This window comes from Arachis hypogaea, chromosome 16 (genome assembly GCF_003086295.3).
Source record: "Arachis hypogaea cultivar Tifrunner chromosome 16, arahy.Tifrunner.gnm2.J5K5, whole genome shotgun sequence".
Lineage (NCBI taxonomy): Eukaryota > Viridiplantae > Streptophyta > Magnoliopsida > Fabales > Fabaceae > Arachis > Arachis hypogaea.
In genome coordinates, this window is record NC_092051.1 from 138,507,878 (window position 1) to 138,530,456 (window position 22,579).

The 22,579-nt window shown below is 33.6% G+C and overlaps 1 protein-coding gene and 1 long non-coding RNA gene across 2 annotated transcripts; both read right to left on the bottom strand.

The window, feature by feature from the left end:
• Positions 1-4,020: 4,020 nt before the first annotated feature.
• On the bottom strand, positions 4,021-5,607 carry LOC112757677 (uncharacterized). The gene has a single exon (XM_025806232.1). It carries the CDS (start codon positions 5,605-5,607, stop codon positions 4,021-4,023), a length of 1,587 nt encoding a protein of 528 aa, XP_025662017.1.
• An 11,221-nt stretch (positions 5,608-16,828) lies between these two features.
• LOC112757678 (uncharacterized) lies at positions 16,829-17,513 on the bottom strand. The gene is made up of 3 exons (XR_011873691.1): positions 17,437-17,513; positions 17,205-17,322; positions 16,829-16,921 (listed from the first exon to the last, which is right to left on the bottom strand). It is a non-coding gene; the product is annotated as an uncharacterized lncRNA (long non-coding RNA).
• Between the last annotated feature and the right edge of the window lie 5,066 nt (positions 17,514-22,579).

Consider the following 22,579-nt stretch of genomic DNA (forward strand, 5'->3'; position numbering starts at 1 on the left):
ATGAGACTCAAGACAGACAAAATTAAACAGAAAAATTACAAAATGAAGAACATTGAAGGAGAAGAACTTCTGTTAGCTTAGGTAGCTATGAGAACTCTGTGCCTTGCACTCTCACTCCTTACTTCAAGCCCTGGTTGTTCACCCTTATATATAGGGGGAAGCCTCCATGGTTAAAACCAAACAAACCAAGCTAATCTTCTTCTTCTTCAAACCAGAACCGGTTCGGCCAGAGAGAGAAGAGATAACCAATGCAAAACCCAACATGCAATTACCTCTAGTCCTTCCTTGGTCACCAATCTTCATCAATCCGAGCCCTCCATCCTTGCCTTGCTCTCCAAGATAGATTTCTAGCCCTTGATGCATGCTTGATGATGATAGCTTCATCTGCTCCAATCTCTGCCTCTTCCATCACGTATCCACTGTAGCTACCTCCTGTGGTGGTTGAGCAGAGTCAGAGTCAAGCCATCTCTCCAAGGATCTTCTTTTCTGACCGAGATCTTCTTTTCCATTTTTGGGTATAGAAAAGTCAAGATCTCTTCACCAAATCTTACCATAAGTGATGAGAATCTTAGCCACAGCATACTTTTAGTTTTCTTTTTTTTGCCATCATTGTAATGGTCTTGCCACTAGCTTCTTCTTCTTTCTGATAGCTTGCTTTAGCTTCCATATTTCTTCTGTGAAATGACCGAAAGCTTGAAGAAAGAAGAGAGAGAAGAGAGAAATTGAAATGCTTTTAGTTGAATTAAGAGAGAGAAATGAAGTGAATTAAATTTCTGGATACCCATGCCTAGAAACGTGTAACACACTTAAGACAATCAAATCACTTTTTCACTTTCTCTTTCCTATTTCCAATGTCTGCATTAACTCCACTTGATAAAATTTGAATTCCACCAAATGAAAGAGGTGGTATCCGTGGAAGCATGCATGTTTCCCTCTTTCTCATTTTTTCAATTTGGACCAAGCTAGTAGATCTCTTTAAAGAGGATTTTGGGCTAACAGTAATCAATTTTGGCCCACCTTGTGTAATAATAATTTAGCCATATATTATAAATATTTTCTTGCACAAGGCTGATTTTACTGGGCTTGTTTACCAAGATATTGGCCCAATTAACAAAACTTTATTTCAGCCACCATAATCACAACAATTTAACACCAAGGCTGAAAATTAGCATCTCATTTGGCTTGTTATTTTTTTTTCTTTTCGGCCCAACACAAATCTATACAACAAAATTATTAATTTAGCAATTGTAACTATGAAGATCAAATTAAAAATTTTGTGATTAATTATTTTAATAATATTTGATCATCATTAATTTAATTTTGAATTTTCCAAACTCATTACATACATCTCTTCTATCAGCGTGGGCTATATGTATTATTTAACAAAAAAATATTGGCTACGATGAGAGTCAAAAGTATAAAAATGATTTTGGATTGATATAAAATAAAATTTTATAGATGATATTTACAGTATATAAGTTACTAATCTAACGATAGGTTTTATAAAAGAAAAAAGAAGGTTAAAGGATCATCAAAATTTATTATTTTTGGCTATTATTTATCTATTAGTATTTAAAAATATGGAACAAAATAGGTTGTTAGATTACTACTTTAACGGACTAATAGAATTAGACTAAAGGAATTGAGTTGATGGCTAAATGATGACCAAAAACAATAAATTTTAATAGTTCTCTAATATTTTTCAAAAAAAAGTTACACTCATGAAAAAAAATTGTTGAACAGTATAAAATTTAGTTAAATTTATATTGGTTTTATTTTAAAGTTTAATTTTGATGCACTAACACAGTCGTGCAATCACATTTATTTTTTTATGAATATTTACGTAGTTAATATAAAAATAATTATTTTTATTGATATATATTATATAATTAAATATATATAAATATAAAATTATTTTATACTGAGAATGCATCAAAATTAAATTCTTATTTTATTCTATGTAATTACTGATATATCAGTTGAGATCAATTAACACTGGGTAAGTGCAAAAACATAGTATGCCTAGTTGGGCCAGTGGCCAGCACCTTTTGGTGACACTTGTTTTTATTTTAAAAATTTATGAAATGAAAAATATAAACCCAAAAAAGTTTTGTGAAATATGTTTTTTTGGTATATTGATAATTGAAAATAAGAATTAACTTCTAAAATGATATTTAAACTTTTTACTATCAAAATTGCAAAAATTATTTTTGTTATGAAAAATGTGTTGGTATTTTTGCAGGTTATGGAGGAGTGGGGTGATTTACCGGGCGATAGAGGGAGCCAAGCACCACCGGGGGCGGGGGGAGGGGGGCGTGGAGGGCGTGGCGGGCGTGGCGTCGCGGAGTTCCAATGCTCTGTACCACCAGGGGGGAGAGGAGGAGGCGTGTTGACTGCTGCCATGCAGGGAACAGTCTTTCTCCCCGATAAATAGCAAGCAAGCTCTTTATAAAGAGCCTCACAGCCTTTCTCTGGTCATTTATACAAGCAGTAGTAGTGTGTTGTGATAGGGAGAGTAGAGGTGTTAGAGAGAGTAAAAGAAAGAAGTGTGTTTCACTACCAAAGTGATTTCCGGATCAACAAAGAGGGGAAGGAGGTTGCCGTAGAAAAAAGAGAAAGATTGGGAAATAGGAGAAAAAAAAATAGTTTGTATTTATTTTAAAAAATGGTTCGTAATTATTGTGCTCCAGAGGAACATATTATAAATTATTTGGATCATCCAATTTATGTAAGTTGGTAATTTATATTTTTATTGTGTGTTAAATTTCTGTTATTTTTTTTTGTTATTTAACATATTAGAATATAATTTTATTTTTCTGTTAATTTTATATTAATGTTATGTTATAAAAATACTATAATAAAATATATTTTTTCTACCATAAAATATAAAAATAATATAGTAAAATAAATATATAATCTGTAAATAAATTAGTACGTTGCATAATATTCAAAATTTTAATAAATAAATGTTAGAATAATAAATAAATAAATAAATATTAGATATGCATTGTTATTAAATATTAGAAAAATATATATTTTTTACGCACGAAGAAAAAAATATCGCCTGGGTCATTCATTTATATTAATTTAATAATAATAATAATAATAATAATAATAATAATATATACGTATATCTATTTAAACGCTTTGTATACTAATAAATATATGCATAAACTTTTTAAATAGTAAATATTACCACGTTAATGATTTTAATAAATAAAATATTAAAATAAATAAATATGTTAATATTTGTTTATTAATAAATTTATATTTATAATTTATCTAACAAATATATTTTTGTTAATGCAGCCTAACAGGAATTTGTTGGTGCGTAAACTGAATTCGCCACAGACGTGGAACCCGATGGTGGAAAACTACTTACGTGCCACGGGATTCTACCACATTTCGAGGATTGGGGTGATAAAAGGATTTCACCCCTTATTAGCTGCTCTGGTTGAAAGGTGGAGGCCGGAGACTCACATTTTTGTGTTGCCGGTGGGTGAGGTTACAGTGACATTGGAAGATGTCGCACATATATTTGGCTTACCTATCGATGGAGAACCTGTGAGTGGATGGACTGACAGTAGTAGTAACTTCGTTCAAAGTCAGAGCATGGCAGTATTCGGACGTGAACCAGTACTCAGTGGTAATTCGAAATCTTATATAAAGCTTGGTTGGGTTTGACGTATCAGAGATGCGGAGCCATTGGACACTGAAGAGTCTATAAGGATATACGTCAGATGTCAGATTTTCTGTGTGTTAGGGTCGACCCTATTCACAGATAAGTCGACCGCATACGCCCACGCGAAGTATCTACCGTTGCTTCGTGATTTCGATCGGATCCATACTTATAGTTGGGGGTCAGCATGTCTTGCACATCTTTACAGAGCACTATGCCGTGCATCACGATATGATACGAAGGAGATGGATGGCCCTCTTAACTTGGTGTTAAACATTAATGGATATTTGAAAATACAAACACGACTAAGAAAAAAAAAACTCAACAGAAAAATTACAAATTTAGAGATACAAACACGATGAAAATAAAACCCTAAACCCCGCACCACTCGGTCCAGCACGCTGAGGACATCGACTCCGACTATGACCCTGAACACCACAGAGACGACATATCTGAGGATCACGCATGTCGCGTGAGTCTATTTCATTCAAGTATCTGGTCAATTTCGGGCGACCCTTTGACGTTCGCCTCAGGGCGGGATTAGCGACCAATGTGGGTCCCTCATATGAAGGCCATGTCTCGGCATCACCTAACGGTGTGAACTCAAATCTATATACCTTACGAACCTCTGTCATCTTGTACACATCATGCACATACAGCTGCCAATCGAGACGCTGGTCAGCACAGTAAGCAATAACATGGCGACATGGTATTCTTTCCACCTGAAAGTGCCCACAGTCACACCTCCGTCGCGCAAGATCAACGACTGACACCTTTCCGCTAGTCATTTCGCACACCTCAAATACCTCATTCCGTCTGTCAAAACGGTGCACAACTATATTCCCAGCCTGATGCATATTTGCCTCAATCCGCTGTTGTGCGAATACGGAATAGGTAAATCCAGCACGCTTGCGTTCGTGACTCTCGTCACTCTTCCGCGTAAAAAGTTCATTTAACCGATAATATGTTGCTCGGACTAGTGCCAACACAGGTAGATTACGGGCACCCTTCAACACTGAGTTAATGCATTCGACAAGGTTCGTCGTCATATGGCCCCATCGATGTCCCTCTTCAAACGCCAATACCCAATGTCTAAGTCCAATGTCGTCGCACCACCTGGCATATGCCTCGCCTCGCTCTTCCAACCTCTTATAGTTGATGTTATACTCCTCCACCGTTCTTGAATACCCGATGTTGACCACAAGCTTTTGCAAGTGAGGGACTTTGAATGCTCGTACAAAGTTGCTGCCGATGTGCCTTATACAAAACATCCACCATGCTCTTGGAGGTTGCCAGTCACCTCCGGAACAATTTACTGCTGCCCAAATTGACTTATGCCGGTCTGAGATCATTCCCACACCGTCTTTTCTGACAACATGCATTCGCAGATTCCTGAAAAAGAAGTGCCACGCATCGGCTGTCTCCCCTTCCACCAAGGCAAAAGCGATAGGCACAATATTCTGGTTCCCGTCTTGTGCAACAGCGACCAGAAGTGTACCTTTGTACTTGCCATATAGGTGTGTGCCATCAACCTGAACTAGGGGCTTACAATGCCTAAATGCCCGAATGCATGGATTGAAACTCCAGAATACGCGATGAAGTATTTTTACTCTTTGCGCATCCTCATTCCCATTGTACAGTGACCGTGTTTCTATTTGGACAACTGACCCAGGCATCTTCTGAACCATAATCGAGAGCCACCATGGCAAGGCTTGGTAACTCTCCTCCCAATCACCGAAAACCTTCGCTATGGACTTTTGCTTTGCCAACCAAGCCTTTCGATAACTGATGGTATAGTTGAACCTTGACTGGACTTCGGCTATTATAGATTTCACCTTGATGGACAGGTCAGTCTCGACCAACGGCATTATAGCCTCAGCAACTGTATCCGAGTCCAACTTCGAATGATCCTGTGAAATCACTCCCATTGAGCACGTGTGCCTACCGTTGTATCTGCGTATCTCCTAACAACCTTTTTTCCTTATCAAGCTGGCTCGGATAAGCCAGTCGCACCCACGCCCATACATCTTACATTTTGCATAGAACGTCTGTGGCTCAGACTCATACACGTCGTAGTCAACTCCTCTAGCGATAGTGTAACTTCTAATTGCTGCCACGACCGTCTTTCTAGAACTGTATTCCATTCCAATCCGAAACTCTCCGTCCTCAGGATTAGCAACGCCTACAGAAAGTAGAAATCATCGTTTACTAATCAATCCAATGCATAAATTAACAACAACGTATTATTTAGTCATCACGTACCTATGTTTGAATATTCCGGAAACTCCGGTGCATGCATGGCGTCGAGATCCACCTCACGCATAAAAGGTGACACGTTCATCGGTTGACTGATCGAGGGATGAACCACTACATTCTCCGCTGCTGTCTCAACTCCCACATCACCATCCTCATCTTCGTCTCCGGCTTCATAAGTGGCTTCGAAGTCCTCTTCACTGTCACTATTCATTCCCTCGTACACTGCAGCTCTATCATCCACCACCTCTAAATCATTTTGAGTCCCTTCCGCCTCTACGGTTTCAAACTCAACATACAGCTCAATCTGTGGCTGTCGCATCTGAGTCTGTCGGTGAAATTGAAACATATTCTGCATACTCACTTCGTCTGTGATTGACATGGTATCAAACTGTATTAGACCACCAAAAACTACAACCAGATTCCGGTACAAAATTCTGCTCACTCTCATTAATGTACTGTTCTCCATGCTTTGACAGAGACCATTTTAAAGCTCCATTAACGTCATGGTGCATGGAACCACAAACGAAAACGGATTCTGGCACACAAACCTCACTCCCTCATGAGTATTACGTATTATCTCACCGTCGCGATACACCACCAAGTTTGCGGTACCCTCCATTACGCTTCAAACACACCCAAAGAACACTCATACACTCTTACTCAGAATGAAAAATGAACTCGAGCACTGCCTTATATAGAGGAGAGCTTTCACCACACCCCCACGTGCTGATTGTCTCAGCCAATCACAGCTTGCCACGTGTCAAAACGCCCCCCGCGTGCTAACTCATCACGCCCCCCACGTGATACATACACGTCAGCACGCCCCCCACGTGCTGCTCAGCCAGCCAACCATCTTCAGCCACGTCATCACGCCCCCAGCGTGCTGACGTCATCATGCCCCCTACGTGATTCTCTCTTCGTCCAACCATATGCTGCCATGTCATCTTCACGCCCTCCACGTGTAGCATGCACCACGCCCCCTGCGTGTTGGCCTTGGACCACAGACATCCACCTAGACGTAAAACACATTTTTCCTCCATAAACAACCAAAACACCACCTTGCAAACCATATTCAAATTCTTGAGCCTCAAAATTGTCTTATTGTACATAATAAAACTAGTTAAAATCTATGTTTGCTATGAAATAAGTATCACTCCTAATAATAGATGGCGAATAAATGACCATTTGTACCCATGACAGATGAAAACACTGACATTTGTACCCAGGATAGCTTGAAACTAAAGTTATACCCATGATAGATGTCTTCCGTGTGACAAAAGTGCCCTGACTTGGATCTGAGCTTGGTTCGTGGGAATCCGATCCTACGTGGCACTCCCTACCTTATCTTCAACCCCTCTCTCTCACTCTCTCTCTCTCTCTCTCTCTCTCTCTCTCTCTCTCTCTCTCTCTCTCTCCAAACCCCATTCTGACCCCTTCTTCCTCAACACTTGCTCCCTCACCATCCACTCCGCCCTTCACGCCGATGAAGCCATCCTCTTCTCCCTCCCCACCACCTCTGACTCCATCAAGGACACCCTCATCACTCTCATGCTTTCTAACCACTCTTCCTTCATCCTCACCTTCTCCACCTCCCCTTCCTCTTCCACACTCCAACGGCTCTTTCCTCCACAAATCTGCAATAAAAACCCACCCTTACGTCTACACTCAGTGCCAAGCCATCCATGCGTGCTCTATCTTTCCCTCCCACAACATTTCTGTCTGAACAATTTGTTACTCTGCCATCCTCAGCATCCCTTCGGAGCTCTCCGCAGTCATGGTTGCAAACTGCATGATGACAACGCCGCTGCCCTCGCCTCATTAAACTTGAACTAGGAAAGGTTTGATCTTTTGGTGCTGTCGCCGAGTTTCCCTTACGGCGGAATGGAGAATCCAAAGATGGTTGTCACAGGGTTTTGGAGGTGAACCAGTGAGGAGCAAGATTCGAGCTTTACCTCTCACGAAATTAGGGTATTCAGAGTTTTGCTAGAGCCATTGTTGGCATTGTTGATCCCAATCGGAGATCTTGGGGCCTAGGGAGAAGGCTGCGGTGGCGTTGGGACTAAAAGGGGTGTCGTTGTCGTCGGGATCGGAGTCGGAGCGGATTTCAGCGAGAATGCGATTGGTCTCCTCGATGAGGCTCTGGTTGACGACATCAGCATCGAAGGAGGAGAGGTTGACGCCGATGGTGCTGGAATGAATGAGAGAACTCATGCTTTATCTGTGAACTAATACTATATATTGATACCCTTTATTGCAAAGATTCTGTTTTTGGTTTTTGGATTTGGATTCTCTCGTTTATGAGTTCTCTTATGAGAATGGTTGTGTGAAATACTGAATATGGTTCTTATTTTTGTTTCAATCACAGATTGTTTTGGTAGAACTAGTTGATTTTTTGAGAATAAGGACTTCCATTTTTGGATAAAAGCAAGTCTCTTTGAATTCTTTGCCTTGAGTTTTTTACTCCGAAAGATTATAAGAACTAGAAAAGTATAGGAATTGGTCTAACGAGAAGGTAGATAGAATTCAAGAGCTTTAGCCATGTCTATGGCATTACAATGGGTTGTTACCTCCACCAGCTTAGAGGTCTCGAGCTCCATGGGCTTTCTTCACTCTGTCCGAGAGGTGAGGCTCTTAGATTCTTCCAAGTTTATGTCCCGGGACTTTGGGTCAATTCGAGCAAAGAGGGGTTTAAGAGTATGAGTAAGAGAGAGAGGGGTTGAAGATAAGGTAGGGTACTCTTTGAATTCTTTGCCTTGAGTTTTTTACTCCGAAGGATTATAAGAACTAGAAAAGTATAGGAATTGGTCTAACAAGAAAGTAGATAGAATTCAAGAGCTTTAGCCATGTCTATAGCATTACAATGGGTTGTTACCTCCACCAGCTTAGAGGTCTCGAGCTCCATGGGCTTTCTTCACTCTGTCCGAGAGGTGAGAGGTCTCGAGCTCCATGGGCTTTCTTCACTCTGTCCGAGAGGTGAGGCTCTTAGATTCTTCCAAGTTTATGTCCCGGGACTTTGGGCAATTCGAGCAAAGAGGGGTTTAAGAGTGTGAGTAAGAGAGAGAGGGGTTGAAGATAAGGTAGGGAGTACCACGTAGGATCGGATTCCCACGAACCAAGCTCAGATTCAAGTTAGGACATTTTTGTCACACTGAAAGCATCTATTATGGGTATAACTTTAGTTTCAGGATATTATGAGTATAAATGTCAGCGTTTTCATCTGTCATGGGTACAAATGGTTATTTATTCAATAGATGGCAGATACTTCTTTCTCCAATTTTTTAAAAAAAAATAACATTACTCGTAACTTTTAAATTGAACCTAACTAAAATTTACATCAAACTTGAGAGAGAAAACAAAAATCTTGGCAGAGTCCAATTAACCAATTCGTTTGGCAAAAATATTAATAGTATATTAAAATTAACTACTAAAATCAGTCACTAATATATTTATTTATAAATATATATAGTTTAATTTATTTTTAATGTATATTTAAATTTTAATATGTATTTTATACTGATAATTAATTTTAATAATTAATTTTAATATTAACATAACATAGTCGTTCTTTTGGTGGTTGCCCAGTACACCTCCCAAAAAAAGTATCGAATTATTAGACAACTATAAAATAATTAATCATTAAGACAAAGTATGCAGTTACTCTATGGTATTAGATCCTCAATTCCTCATGTATCGCCAAACTTTACTATCTTCGGCAAATAATCCAAACGGAAAATCGCACCTGAACTGCTGAACCTAACATTTTGAAAATCCTGACACAAAGCGTACAAGTTTGAACAAATAATAATATCTGGCCACTCAGCTTCACACCAACGCCATTATATGTGTTTCTTTCACTTTAGTCAAACACTCTAAATCTCAAGTAGTTAGTAGCTTAATACGCTCTCACTTTTTATTGGTTTCGAAATGAGTAAACCAACAAAAATGCATCACATTGGGAATTCACGAATTTCTTCCACGTGAGTTTTTTTTCCCCTTCAATTCTTTATCCAACACGTAATTAAACTATTTACTATTTATTTTACGGTCTTACTAACAGTAATATTTGTCTTACAGACATATTTTAAGAATACTGTAAATAAAGAGAAGCAGCTAAGATTGAGAAGCTTTTAGATTACCTTGTGTTAGTAACAAGAGATTAAATTAGAGAAAGAATTTGTGTATAATTGAGTGTGTATTTAAATTATTTAGACCGATACAATATAAAAAAGTATTTATAGATACTAAGAGAATCGTAATAATAAAGACGTAATATTTTATAATAAATATTCAGATATACTAAATAATTCTAATAAATACTAATTGATCTAAATATATTCTGACATCCCTCCTCAAACTCAAGTTATAACTTGAGTTTGAAACTTATTTAAAATAACGAAATAAAAAATGTATAAAATAATAGAATGGGTGCAGATGGAACTGCTGAAAGAAAGTGCAGATAGAACTGCCGCTATTTGAAGGAAGCGAAGACGGAATTGCCGCTGTCTGAAGGAAGCGCAGACGGAACTAAAGGAAGCGCAGACGAAACTGTCATAAGGAAAGCGCAAACGGAACTGTCATAAAGAAACGTAGACGAAACTGCCACAAAAAAATATGGAACTGCTGGAAGAGTGGCCAACTACTGAAAAACTGCTGAAAAAGTGACAAAGTGTAAAGAGATGACAAACTATCGGAAGGTGACGAAAAATATATGATTTTTCTATGAGAATAAGTAAATAGTGGATGAGCTAATCGGTGAGGTCAGAAAAACATCAAAGCATTGACAAAAGAAAAAGAAAAAAATGGCACGGAAGAAAAATATGAAAAATACGGTGATTTTACCAGAAGAAAAATAAACTATCATCTTCAAGGAGGATACTATGGCTCTAATACTCTGTTAGAAATAAAAAACTAAATTGGAGAAAGGATTTGTGTATAATTGAGTGTGTGTATTCAAGTTGTATAGAATGATACAATATAAAAGTATATTTATAAGTACTAAGAGAATTATAATAATAAAGATGTAATATTTTATAATAAATATTTAGATATATTAAATAATTCTAATGAATACTAATTGATTCTAATATATTCTGATACCTTACTGTTTAATTATTTATCAAAATAATTTGTTGAAATTATTACATATTGTAATATTATTACAAGAATTACTAAAATAAAGATGTTAATCAAATTAAAAACTAATAAAAGCCCTATACTTTGGAGGAACTTAAAATTATAAGATTTATAATGTTTTGGAGAGTTGACTAAAATTTTTAAAATTTCTATCATGCGAATAGTAGAGTTCGTAAATGATTATGTTGGGAGGCAGAAAAATTTGTGATAATTTAATTTATAAGAATGATGCGACTTCTTTGATCATTCTAGCAAGATAAGTAATTTTCTCTTTTTAGTTTTACGTTATTTCCCCCCAAGATATATTCTTACAAACAATATTACTATATATAGGAGCTTATAATAAAGTTTTATGCAAGTTTTTAGTAGAAGTGATTAGTAATGCTGAAGCTATATCGATAATTAATCGACTAACTGTAAATGTTCTTGTAGTGTTTACTACTCAAATCCTCACTACTAGCAATTTCTATAACTTTTTTAAATGAAATTGTAAGTAACATTACATATTTAAATTTATATATATATATATATATATATATAAATTAAACAGAAAACAAAAAATAAATAACTAATAGAATCTTGAGTAATAAGATTGAATAGATAGCATAACAAGAAAGTACGCAGATGAACAATTCAGAGAAAGAAAGAAAAAGATAGACTTGATAGATTGAATATTAGAGAATGATATCATATTTTGTTTTTTAAAAAGCAAAGTTATGATACATATATAACATATACAAAAGTCAGTTCTAGTTATATTAAAAAGAGTACTCTACTCTCTAATTAATATTCTAACACCCCTCTCAAACTGAGGTACTTGATCTGTCATGTATTCTCAATTTGGTTCTAAATTTTTGAACTGGCAAGGAGAGAAGTTTAGTTAAAGTATCTGCGATTTAATCTGTTGAAGGTATACGCACGACAAAAAATTTTCTGCGATTGACTAGATCCCTAATAAAGTGTAAGTCTAGCTCTAAGTGCTTGCACCTGCTATAAAGGATAGGATTAGCAGCTAAAAGGCAAGTGGACTGGTTATCACAGTAGATAGTAGGTGAATTTTTTTGAGGAATGTGCAGCTCCCTGAGCAACTGTTGAAGAGACATAATTTTGATTTGTGCAGCAGCTATAGATCTGTATTCTGCCTCAGTACTGTTCCTATTGAGTTTGGTTTGTTTATTACTCTTCCATGAGACTAGATTGTTGTCAAAATACATACAAAAGCCTTTAATGAATTTTTTGTCATCTAAGTCACCACCCCAATTAGAATCGGCAAAGAAAAGTAGGCAAAAATTAGTAGATTTTGTGAAGAATAAGCCATGATTCAAAGTTTCTCTCAGATATCTCAAAATTCTTTTCACACAATTCCAATGATGTAGTGTGGGTTGGTGCATATATTGAGATACTTTATTAACCGAGTATGATAAATTTGGTCTAGTAAGAATTAAATATTGTAAGTCAAGTACTATAGACCTATAAAGTTTTGGATTGTCAAAGAATTCTGAATTATTGACAGACATCTTAAGACTAGATATTATAGGAGTAGGCATAGGACTTGAGTCCTCCATAACTGATGTTTTTAATAACTCTTATGTATATTTAGATTGAGTAATTAACAAATTCTTTTGTGAAAAATAATTTGCTTCCAGGTCCAAGAAAAAGCTGAATTGTTCCAAATCTTTCAAAGAAAATTTTTTATTAAGATCAGATATGAGAGTATTAATTTCATTCATATTATTACCAGTTACAATAATATCATCAACATACACAATTAAGTAAACAACAGAAGAGGAAGTATATTTAATAAATAAAGAAATATCAGATTTGGCATTCTTAAATCCAAATTTGGCTAAAGTTTTGGCCAAAGCATTGAACCAAGCTCGTGGAGCTTGCTTCAGACCATAAAGAGCCTTATTTAAACAGTAAACTAAGGATGTATTTAAATGAGAGTAACCTGGTAGTTAGGTCATATAGACAGTTTCTTTTAGTTTACCATTTGCCATTGAGAAATGCATTATTAAAATTAAATTGTCGTAAAGGCCAACCTAAAGAGACAGCAATACTAAAAATAATTCAAACTATACTAGGTCTCACAACTCGGCTATAAACCTGCTCATAATTTATTCCCTCTGTTTGATGAAAGTCCTTACCGACTAGCCTAGCTTTGTATCTTAGAATATTTTCAAATTGATTCCTTTTAATAGCAAAAACCTATTTTGGGAGTGGTTCTTTGAGAGTCCACATTTGACACTTCGCAATTCATAAGTACTTAAAACTCAATGTCTATGGCTTGTTTTCCAGTGTGGAGAGGCTAGAACTTGAGCTATAGTCTTAGAAATATTGTGTATCAAATCAATGGTTGTAAATTTGAAAGTAATTGTGATAGCTAAAGTTTTTGGTTTAGTGATTTCAGATTTTAATTTAGTTACCATGGCATGAGTGTTACTAGGTGGGGCTGGAGTCAGAGAGATAGGAGGTAAGACAATGTTAATGTCTCCAATTAGTATAGATGAATCTGGTATACTAGATGCTAAATGTGGAGTTATGTTGTTGGATAAAGTGTTTGATGTAGATGTAGAAGTGGATGGACAATTATTAGGTTGTTCTAAACGAGGGGGTTGACCAAAAGATTGATGAGATGATGTATTAGTTAAAGAGGAAAGAGAGAAGGGATTGTATTAATAGGTAGAGTGATATAAAAAATAGGATTCTTAACCAATGCTACAGATTCAGAATTTTTAGAAGAAGATTTAGACTTAGAAAACATAATACTATAAGAAAATACAGATTCAATAAAATTAACACGTCTTGCTAAGTACACTTTGCCATTTTTTGTCATACATCTATAGCCTTTGTGATTAGCATCATACCCTAAAAATAAGCATTATTCTGATTTATATGCAAACTTTACCTCATTATATGGTCTTAGGAAAGGGTAACAGGCACAACAAAAAATTTTAAAGAAATTATAGTTCGGTTTTTGATTAAATAGCATCTCATAAGGATTTTTATCTTGCAACACCTTCGTAAGGAGTCTATTGATGATATAAGCTGCACTAATAAAAGACATCCTCCCCAAAATTCATGGACAAGAAAGCTGTGATAAGTAAAGATAAGCCCATCTCTGTGATGTGCCTATGCTTTTTTTTCTACATTTTTTTGTTGATAATGTGTATAACCACAAGACTGTCTGTGTAAAATATCTTCTGATGCCAAGAATAAAGTAAAATATTTTGAAAGAAGTTCCATACCTTAATCCGATTGTATTGGTTTGATTTTGAGACCACTTTGCTTCTCCATAAAAGGTTTTATAATTATGAAATACAACGAATGCTTGTGATTTGTTAGTTAGCAAATAAAGACAAGTATATTTTGTATATGTATCAACAAAACATATATAGTATCAAAATCTATTTCTAAAGTTCATGAGGACGGATCCCCAAATATCTATAAAAACAAGTTGTAAGAGTTGTGTATAGCAAGTTTCAGAGACAAAAAAAATGTAAGCGATGCATCTTTATCATAGAGAAAATTTCACATACATGTTGAAATTTAGCAGCAGAACCAGAAAAATTATAAATTTGATTAAGAACAGTAAAAACAGTCTGAATAACACTATAGCCTAACTTCTTGTGTCATAATTGCACATCTTTATTTTTAGTAGCCGGAGAATTAAAGGCTGAATCTAAATATGACTCTAATGCATGTGAATTACTAAAATCAGAAATAGACATAATGTTGAGTACAATAGATTTAGTTTGAAGTTGCTGAACATTAGCATTATTACAAACAATTTCAGAACTAGTATTCAAAGATCTTGGGATCCTAAGGTTATTTAAGGTATAAATCCCATTCCTGACATTTTCTTGTAGGAGTAAGCACTTGGTATGCTGGTCACGAATTAAACAAAAATCATGCCAGAATTTAAAATAAACATGGTTACACAATAAGAAAAAGTAATATTTGTAACAAAAAAAATTGTTACAAAAAATCAAAATTTTGAAACAAAAGGATTTTGTAACAAAAAAAGGCTGTTGCAGTATGTCCCATTACAAAAAATTTTTGTAACAAAAAACGGATCTGTTACAATTCAAAGTGATATTTTGTAACAAATTTTTCTGATACAAAAAATCAATAGTCGTTACAAAAGTAATAACAACTTTTGATCTTCAAAATATTTTTGGTGACAATATATTTTTTCCTATCATAAAATTTTGTTACAAAATGTAACTTGATTTTATAACATTTTTTTTCTTTAGTTACAAAATACTATTTATTTTGTAATAATTTTTTTAAATACAAATTACACATAATTTGCCAAATTATATTAGTTTTTTAATTAATTAATATATTAACTAATTTACTCAGCAAGTCAATATTTATATAATATATAATAACATAGATAGTTCAAATATCTTTCATTTAACTAAGATTGTTTTATAAATCTTCAACATATAAACTATAAAGTACAAACTAACAAGACATGTAACAGCCAAGACCACCCGCTAGCACGATATTGTCCGCTTTGGCACACAAGGCCTCACGATTTTGCCCCTGACGATAGGGATGATAGCCTAAACCCCCCACACTCACTCGTCAAAACACGTCATGCTAGGGAGAGGTATCCACACCCTTATAAGGCATGCTTCGTTCCCCTCTCCAACCGATGTGGGCCTTACAATCCACCCCCCTAAGGGAGCCCAGCGCCCTCGCTGGCACATCGATCCGGGTTCTGGCTCTGATACCATCTGTAACAGTCCAGACCACCCGTTAGCACGATATTGTCCGCTTTGGCACACAAGGCCTCACGGTTTTGCCCTTGACGATAGGGATGATAGCCTAAGCCCCCCCACACTCACTCGTCAAAACGCGTCATGCTAGGGAGAGGTATCCACACCCTTATAAGGCATGCTTCGTTCCCCTCTCCAACCGATGTGGGCCTTACAAGACATATTGAAGAATCCTAATGAGCTAGATAGATATATAGGACAAGAAAAACAAGAAATTATAAATCTCCAAAATGTAAGCTACAAATTACAAACTCCATCATGTTCATTCAGTTCCTTTCTCATGGTCATGGAGAAGCTTCTAATAAGTGCCACACACCTAAAAAGACCACCAACTAGAGCACTCACAAGTCTCAATTCTCAATTTCAGTGTAATTGAAATCCATAAAAATATGAGGAGATTTAACTTAAATGAAAAACTAATAGTGAAACAAATTTAAACAAATTCCGGTAGCATTTCAGCAGCAATTTAGCATATTTTTCAAATTCACTCGATCAAATCAATATCCATATGAATACAATAACAATTAAACAAAATTCACATATTCATCCATATGAAATAAGCAACAAACAATTTGAGTGCACAATCTAAATTCTTCATCATCATTGCACAAACTAAATTCACATAACAGAAGCAGTTCACAATTCGATTCAGAAAAGAAGAAAATCATTATCATCCAATCACAGATTCACAAAAATTCAAACAACATTCATGATCATTCAACAAACAATTAATAAAAATTTATTCCAAACACATTTAAAACAGCAAAACTTTTCTAAACCTAATTCCTCTACAAACTATGTTCAGCCTACCTAACAACCTAGAATCTACTACAACATGCATATCTAACTAAGTCTAACTAAGAAAAATTAACAGAATTAAATGAACTTAATTAACAGAATTGAAAGAAAAATGTAGTAAATGACCTAGGAATGTAGAAGCAGAACAGGGGAAAGAGGAAGGAAGAAATGGTGGTGAGCTCTCTCTTTTCAAGTTCTCCCTCTCTGAGCTCTCTCTTTTCAAGTTCTCCCTCTCTCTCTTTCCAACTGAGAATCACATCCAGAGTAGCTGCCCAAGTGAAAAACAGAACCAGGATAAAGAAAAAGGAAAAACCATAAGCAACCTCCTCATAATGTAAAAAGCTTGAAAGTAAACAAGTTTAGAAAGACTCCGGCCATTGATACTCTTGCATGTTAGACATTAATAGCGACAGAAGAAATAGTTCCAAACAGCAGTTAAAGTAGCAAGGTAGATTACAATTTTTACAGAAACACATGCAACAATGATAGAATTAGCTATTGAATTACACTAGACAGTAGTATATCTTCAGGTAAAATTTGCTATCCCCTACCTTGTCCAAGTTTCAATATGGCTGCTGTTATAAACACACTCAGCACCTTCTTGAAGACATCGCCATTAAAATTTGCACTTGGATTCCCAGATCCATTCCATGCAACAATAATCATTGCCTAATCAAATATTAGCTATTCAGAAGTAGATCTTATTTTGCATTATATTAAAGGGAAAAACAATTAACGTAGAGGGAGAGTGACAACATAAATACATAACGTAATATTTATTACCTGTAAGCACAAAATGAAGAAGCCCCACATGCGATCAAAACTTTTGAAAATATGCCAAAATGACCTTACCTCCAGTGACGGCGAGCTCAATATTATGCAGATTTTTGCAAAAATTCTGCACAAAGTATTTCTAACAACCTCACATACCAAATCCTATATTCAAGCCTAGGATTCATCTAAAACCACATTTCTAACTTTCTTTTGACTAACCAAAGTTGCCCAAGAACTCTTAATTCAATATATCACAACCTAATCAAACAAACAGTTCAATAACCACCATCTGACATAAAAATTAGAACCAGAATTTCCAGCAATCCAGTCACAATCACGATCTTAACTCAAAATCGTTCTTAAAAACCAAAATCAGCATTACCAAGCGTCTTTAAAGTCATCATTCAAACATATTTCAAACGAAGAACAAAACATGCTTTCACAATTACAAACACACAATACATTTTCAATAAACTTTCACACCAACATACACGTTCTTTTAACAAATATCTCAAACCACATAAAACCACCAAGAGACGCAACCAGTCACACATTTACTCTGCATCCAAAATCCATCATAGATCAAGCATTCATATATTTGCAATAATTCAGTAAACTTCTTAGGCATTCAAAGTTTAAAATATTTAATTTAATAAAATATCCCCTACCTTAGATAGTCAAAAACCACAAAATTAAGCATGACTTCAACTTTGTTCCAACTCGCAGCAACAGCAATAGCCTTAAATCAGATTAGCAACACTTCTAATTTAAAATTATAGATAAATAAATAAATTATTCAGATTATTGATATAATTTTTTATTATTTTTTATTATTAAAATTTTAATTTCAATTTATATAAAATAACTAATTATAATAAAAATTATATCTAAACATTAATTAACTTAAAATTAAAGAATTTATAAAAATCAATTTAATCATTCCAAATAAATTAATTTTTTAGAGCTTAATTTAATAAAATAAATTATAATTTATTCATAATAAAAATTATTTAGATTAAATTATATAATGCTTTCATTACTAAATTTTAATTTCAAATCATATGAAATAATTAATTATAAAAAAATACACAAAAATTTTAATTACTTAAATTATATTTGTGTATCTTAGTTTTTTTTCTTTTATATTTAATTATTGATTTTATATTTATAGTTTAATTAAATTTTTTAAACTTTCACAAATTAATTTTTAGTTAACATTAAAAATTTTATTATTAATAAAAATTATATATTAATTTTTTAAAAGAATATAAAATTAATATTTACAATTCTTAAAAATTAACAAATATAAACAATATGTAAAATATTTTAAATTTTAAAACAAAATTAAATTATTCTAAAAAAAATTATATAAACAATTTTTTTACTCTTAAAGTGTTTAACATTTTAAAATAATTTTTTTGTTATAAAATATACTTATATTTTGTGACAAATTAAGTAACTTGTTACAAACAATGTTGAATTTTGTGACAAATTAATCTTTTGTTATAAAACAATTAAAGGTTTTGAAACAAAAAATATTTTGTTACAAAATATTTTAAATTTTTGCAACGACTTTTTTTTTGTTACAAAATATTACAATATTTTGTAACAAAATACCATCTCGTTACAAAAACTAATATAATTTGTAACAAAATAAAACAGATTGTTACAAAATATTATCATGTTTTGTAACAACTTGTAATGTTGTTACAAAACATTATTCTTTTGTAACAATCACAAATTATTATTACAAAATACTATTTTTTTTTGTAACAATTTTAAATTTGATACAATTTTTTTGTTACAAATATTCCATTTTCTTGTAGTGTTATAAAAAAAAATTTTAAAACACTTAATAGATTCTGCGTAATTTGAGAAACATGAAGAAGATCATTCAGATAATAAGAAATGTTAGTGGAAGGGAAAAAAAACAGAAAAACCTGAAGAGATTGGTATACCTGCCTCATTATCTACATAAAGTTGGTCTGAATCAAGATTCGTGGAAGAGACAGTGAGTAAATTGTTGGAGTCTGGGATAATGTGGTGACTGGCTCCTGAATCCAGGAGCCAAGAAGCTTCACCAAATAATAATGGTGTAGAAATATAAGCTCTTGATTGATGAAAGGTGGAAGATGGGAGTGATGGCTGGGAATTTTCATACAGTATCTAAAGCTGATTAGAGAAATTAGCCAAATCTGGTTGAAAAGATGTATCAAATCGATGATAACAGTTCCAAACCACATGGCCACAACAACCACATAGTTGACATTGGGGTCTTTGATTCGTGAATCCAAACCTGCCACCTCTTTAAAAGCCTCCTCCACTTCTACCTCTTCTTGCTCCTCCTTCTCTGTTGAAGTTGAAGGGTTGAGTGAAGTTGGCCACAGCATAGCTATTCCAGGATTCTTATATCTGCCAAGTATATTTTCAAATGCCAAAAAGAAAGATTCAGCCTCTACAACCTTGAAGGAATCCGATCTTGACATTACTGAATTGCTATAGATTGTGTACTCTTCTGGGAGACCATCAAGAATAGCTTGAATGTGGTCATCCTCATGAACTTGATAGTCAATTGCAAACAGAGAATCTACTAATTTTTAAATTTGAGCAAGATAATCAGATATGGTGCTTGTCTTTTTCACTGACTTGAGCTGCAATTTGAGGCTTTAAACACTTGTTGAGGATGCGGCGGTGAAGTAATCATCAATCTTTTTTCAAACCAAATGAAATCTGGTGAGATGTATAACCTTGCTTTTGAAGTTAGTGGTCATGGTTGCCACGATCCAAGTAGCGAGGGTTAGATCTCGGAGACGCCATTTCTTAAAGTTCTCCGATTCAATAGCAGTTTTCTTTGCCTCGTCTGTAACAAATTGAGGAGGAATCTTCGCTGGGTTTAAGTGATCTTCCAAATCGAGACTCTGGATGGTGAGTAACGTGAGATATCTCCAGATTGAATAGTTATCTTCATTCAATTTGTCATCTATGACAGTGAGGGATTTTTTGGTGGTGGAATCGTTGAGTTTGATTTCTATGATGAAACAGAAAAAAAAAAATTTAAGAACCTAAACTCTTGATACCATAATGGAATCTTAAGTAACGAAATTGAATAGGTAACATAACAAGAGAATGTAGATGAACAATCTAGAGAAAAAAAGAATAAGGTGAACTTGATAGATTGAATATTAAATAATGATATATATATATATATATATATATATATATATATATATATATATAAAGAGAAGAAAGTGAACTTGATAGATTGAATATTAGAGAATGATATCACATTATGTTTTCTACAGAATAAAGTTATGATATATATATACATATATATATACACAAAAGTCAGCTCTGATTATGTATGTTAAAAAGACTACTCTATCCTCTAACTAATATTCTAACAGTAATAAAAAAGTTCTTTTTTTCTTTTCAATGAATTAAACATAAAATATATTTTATAAATAATTCTCGCATATATAAGAAAATTGGTGATACTATATATACGAGCAAGTTATATCAAGTTGGTCTAATAATTTGTTAGTATAATAAAAGATCGTTGAAGAAAAAAAAATGTATAAAAAGAAGAAATAAAAAGACTTAGTTGAATTTAATTACAAAATATTTTGTTCATTCAGAATTTTTTTACAACAATAATATTTTTTAAATAATACAAGAAAAAGATATATATTTTGATCAAGAAAGAGAGAGTTAAAATCAAATATATGTAAGAAAACGTACGTATTTTAGACATGAATTATTCAAATTGGTAATATTAAGAAGAAAAAAAAAAGTCAAAATTTATTTTATTTTGTATTTATTAATTATAATAAAAGATAAATAAGAGAAGTTTTAGTTGTTTTTTCTAATTTTTTTTGTTATTAAATATTTTCGTATTCAAACCAATCAATTCAATCAAAATTAATAAATAAAAACGATTGATAACTAAAATAAATTAACCAAAAATAATCAAAACTTATATTATTTAATATTTATTAATTATTATAATAATTAATAAATATTAAATAAACTAAGTTCGGTTTTTTTTTCTAACTGATTAATAAATTGATCAGGTCGTTTTAAAAGGACTGAAAATAACTGCTTGACTTGGATGGTTTTGAAATGAATTGTTTACCTAGATCAAGTTATAAATCAGAGAGTAAATTTTTAATTAGGTTTTAATTATTTTTCCCGTCTCAGGTAGTTTTTTTCCCTAACTATACAAATTATGAGATGAGATAATTTCAAAATATAAAAAATAATATGTTATCTCATATTATGCTGTTGAGTTAAACCTCAAAATGGTCCTTGAGATTGGCGTCGTGCACTGAAATCGTCTCTGAGATTTCAATTGTATCAATTACGTCCCTGAGATTGAAAAAAGTGCACTATATTAGTCCCTAACTCATTTTTCATTAATGTGATGACATGGCATAATGATGTGGACTGTAAGTGACACGTGTCACTTCATGATTTGGCCACGTGTAATGGTATGATGATGTGGTGATCAGTATCACGTGGCATGCTGACATGGATGGTTGTGTCCACGTGTCACAATGTTATTTGGTCACGTGTCCGTTTGTGCCACATGTCGCAACTGTATTCGTTCACGTGCCATCCATTATGTCATTGTTGTAGATGCAACAAATTAGTCCCTCACTTTGCATTAAGTGGCTCATTTTAGTCTTTGAAATTGAATGTCGTGCACCAAACTAGTCACTTCTCAAGTTTTTTTTTCATTTTTTTTAAATTTAAAATTTTTAATATCTTGGATACACTAATTTTAATTCTATTTTTTCATATATCGTTTAAATACAAGTGCTTTCATAAAAAATTTAAGATTTTAGTTTTAATATATAATTTTTTTAATAATTTAACATTGGTAAATTATAATATATAAATATGTTATTATAAAAAAATAATTATATGATTGATTAGACACATTTTTCATAAAAAAATATGTATTTTTAAAAAGAAATTAATAACTAAAATAAACATTTTTTTTATGAAATACACGTTTTCATTATGTCTAAATAAGTTAGATTGAAAGTCCTTCAAGCACCCTCATTACCATCTCCGACCTCTGCAGTCTAGACAAAAGAGGTCGGAGATGGTAATGAGAGAAGTTTGAAATGCCTTTATATCAATTCCAAAA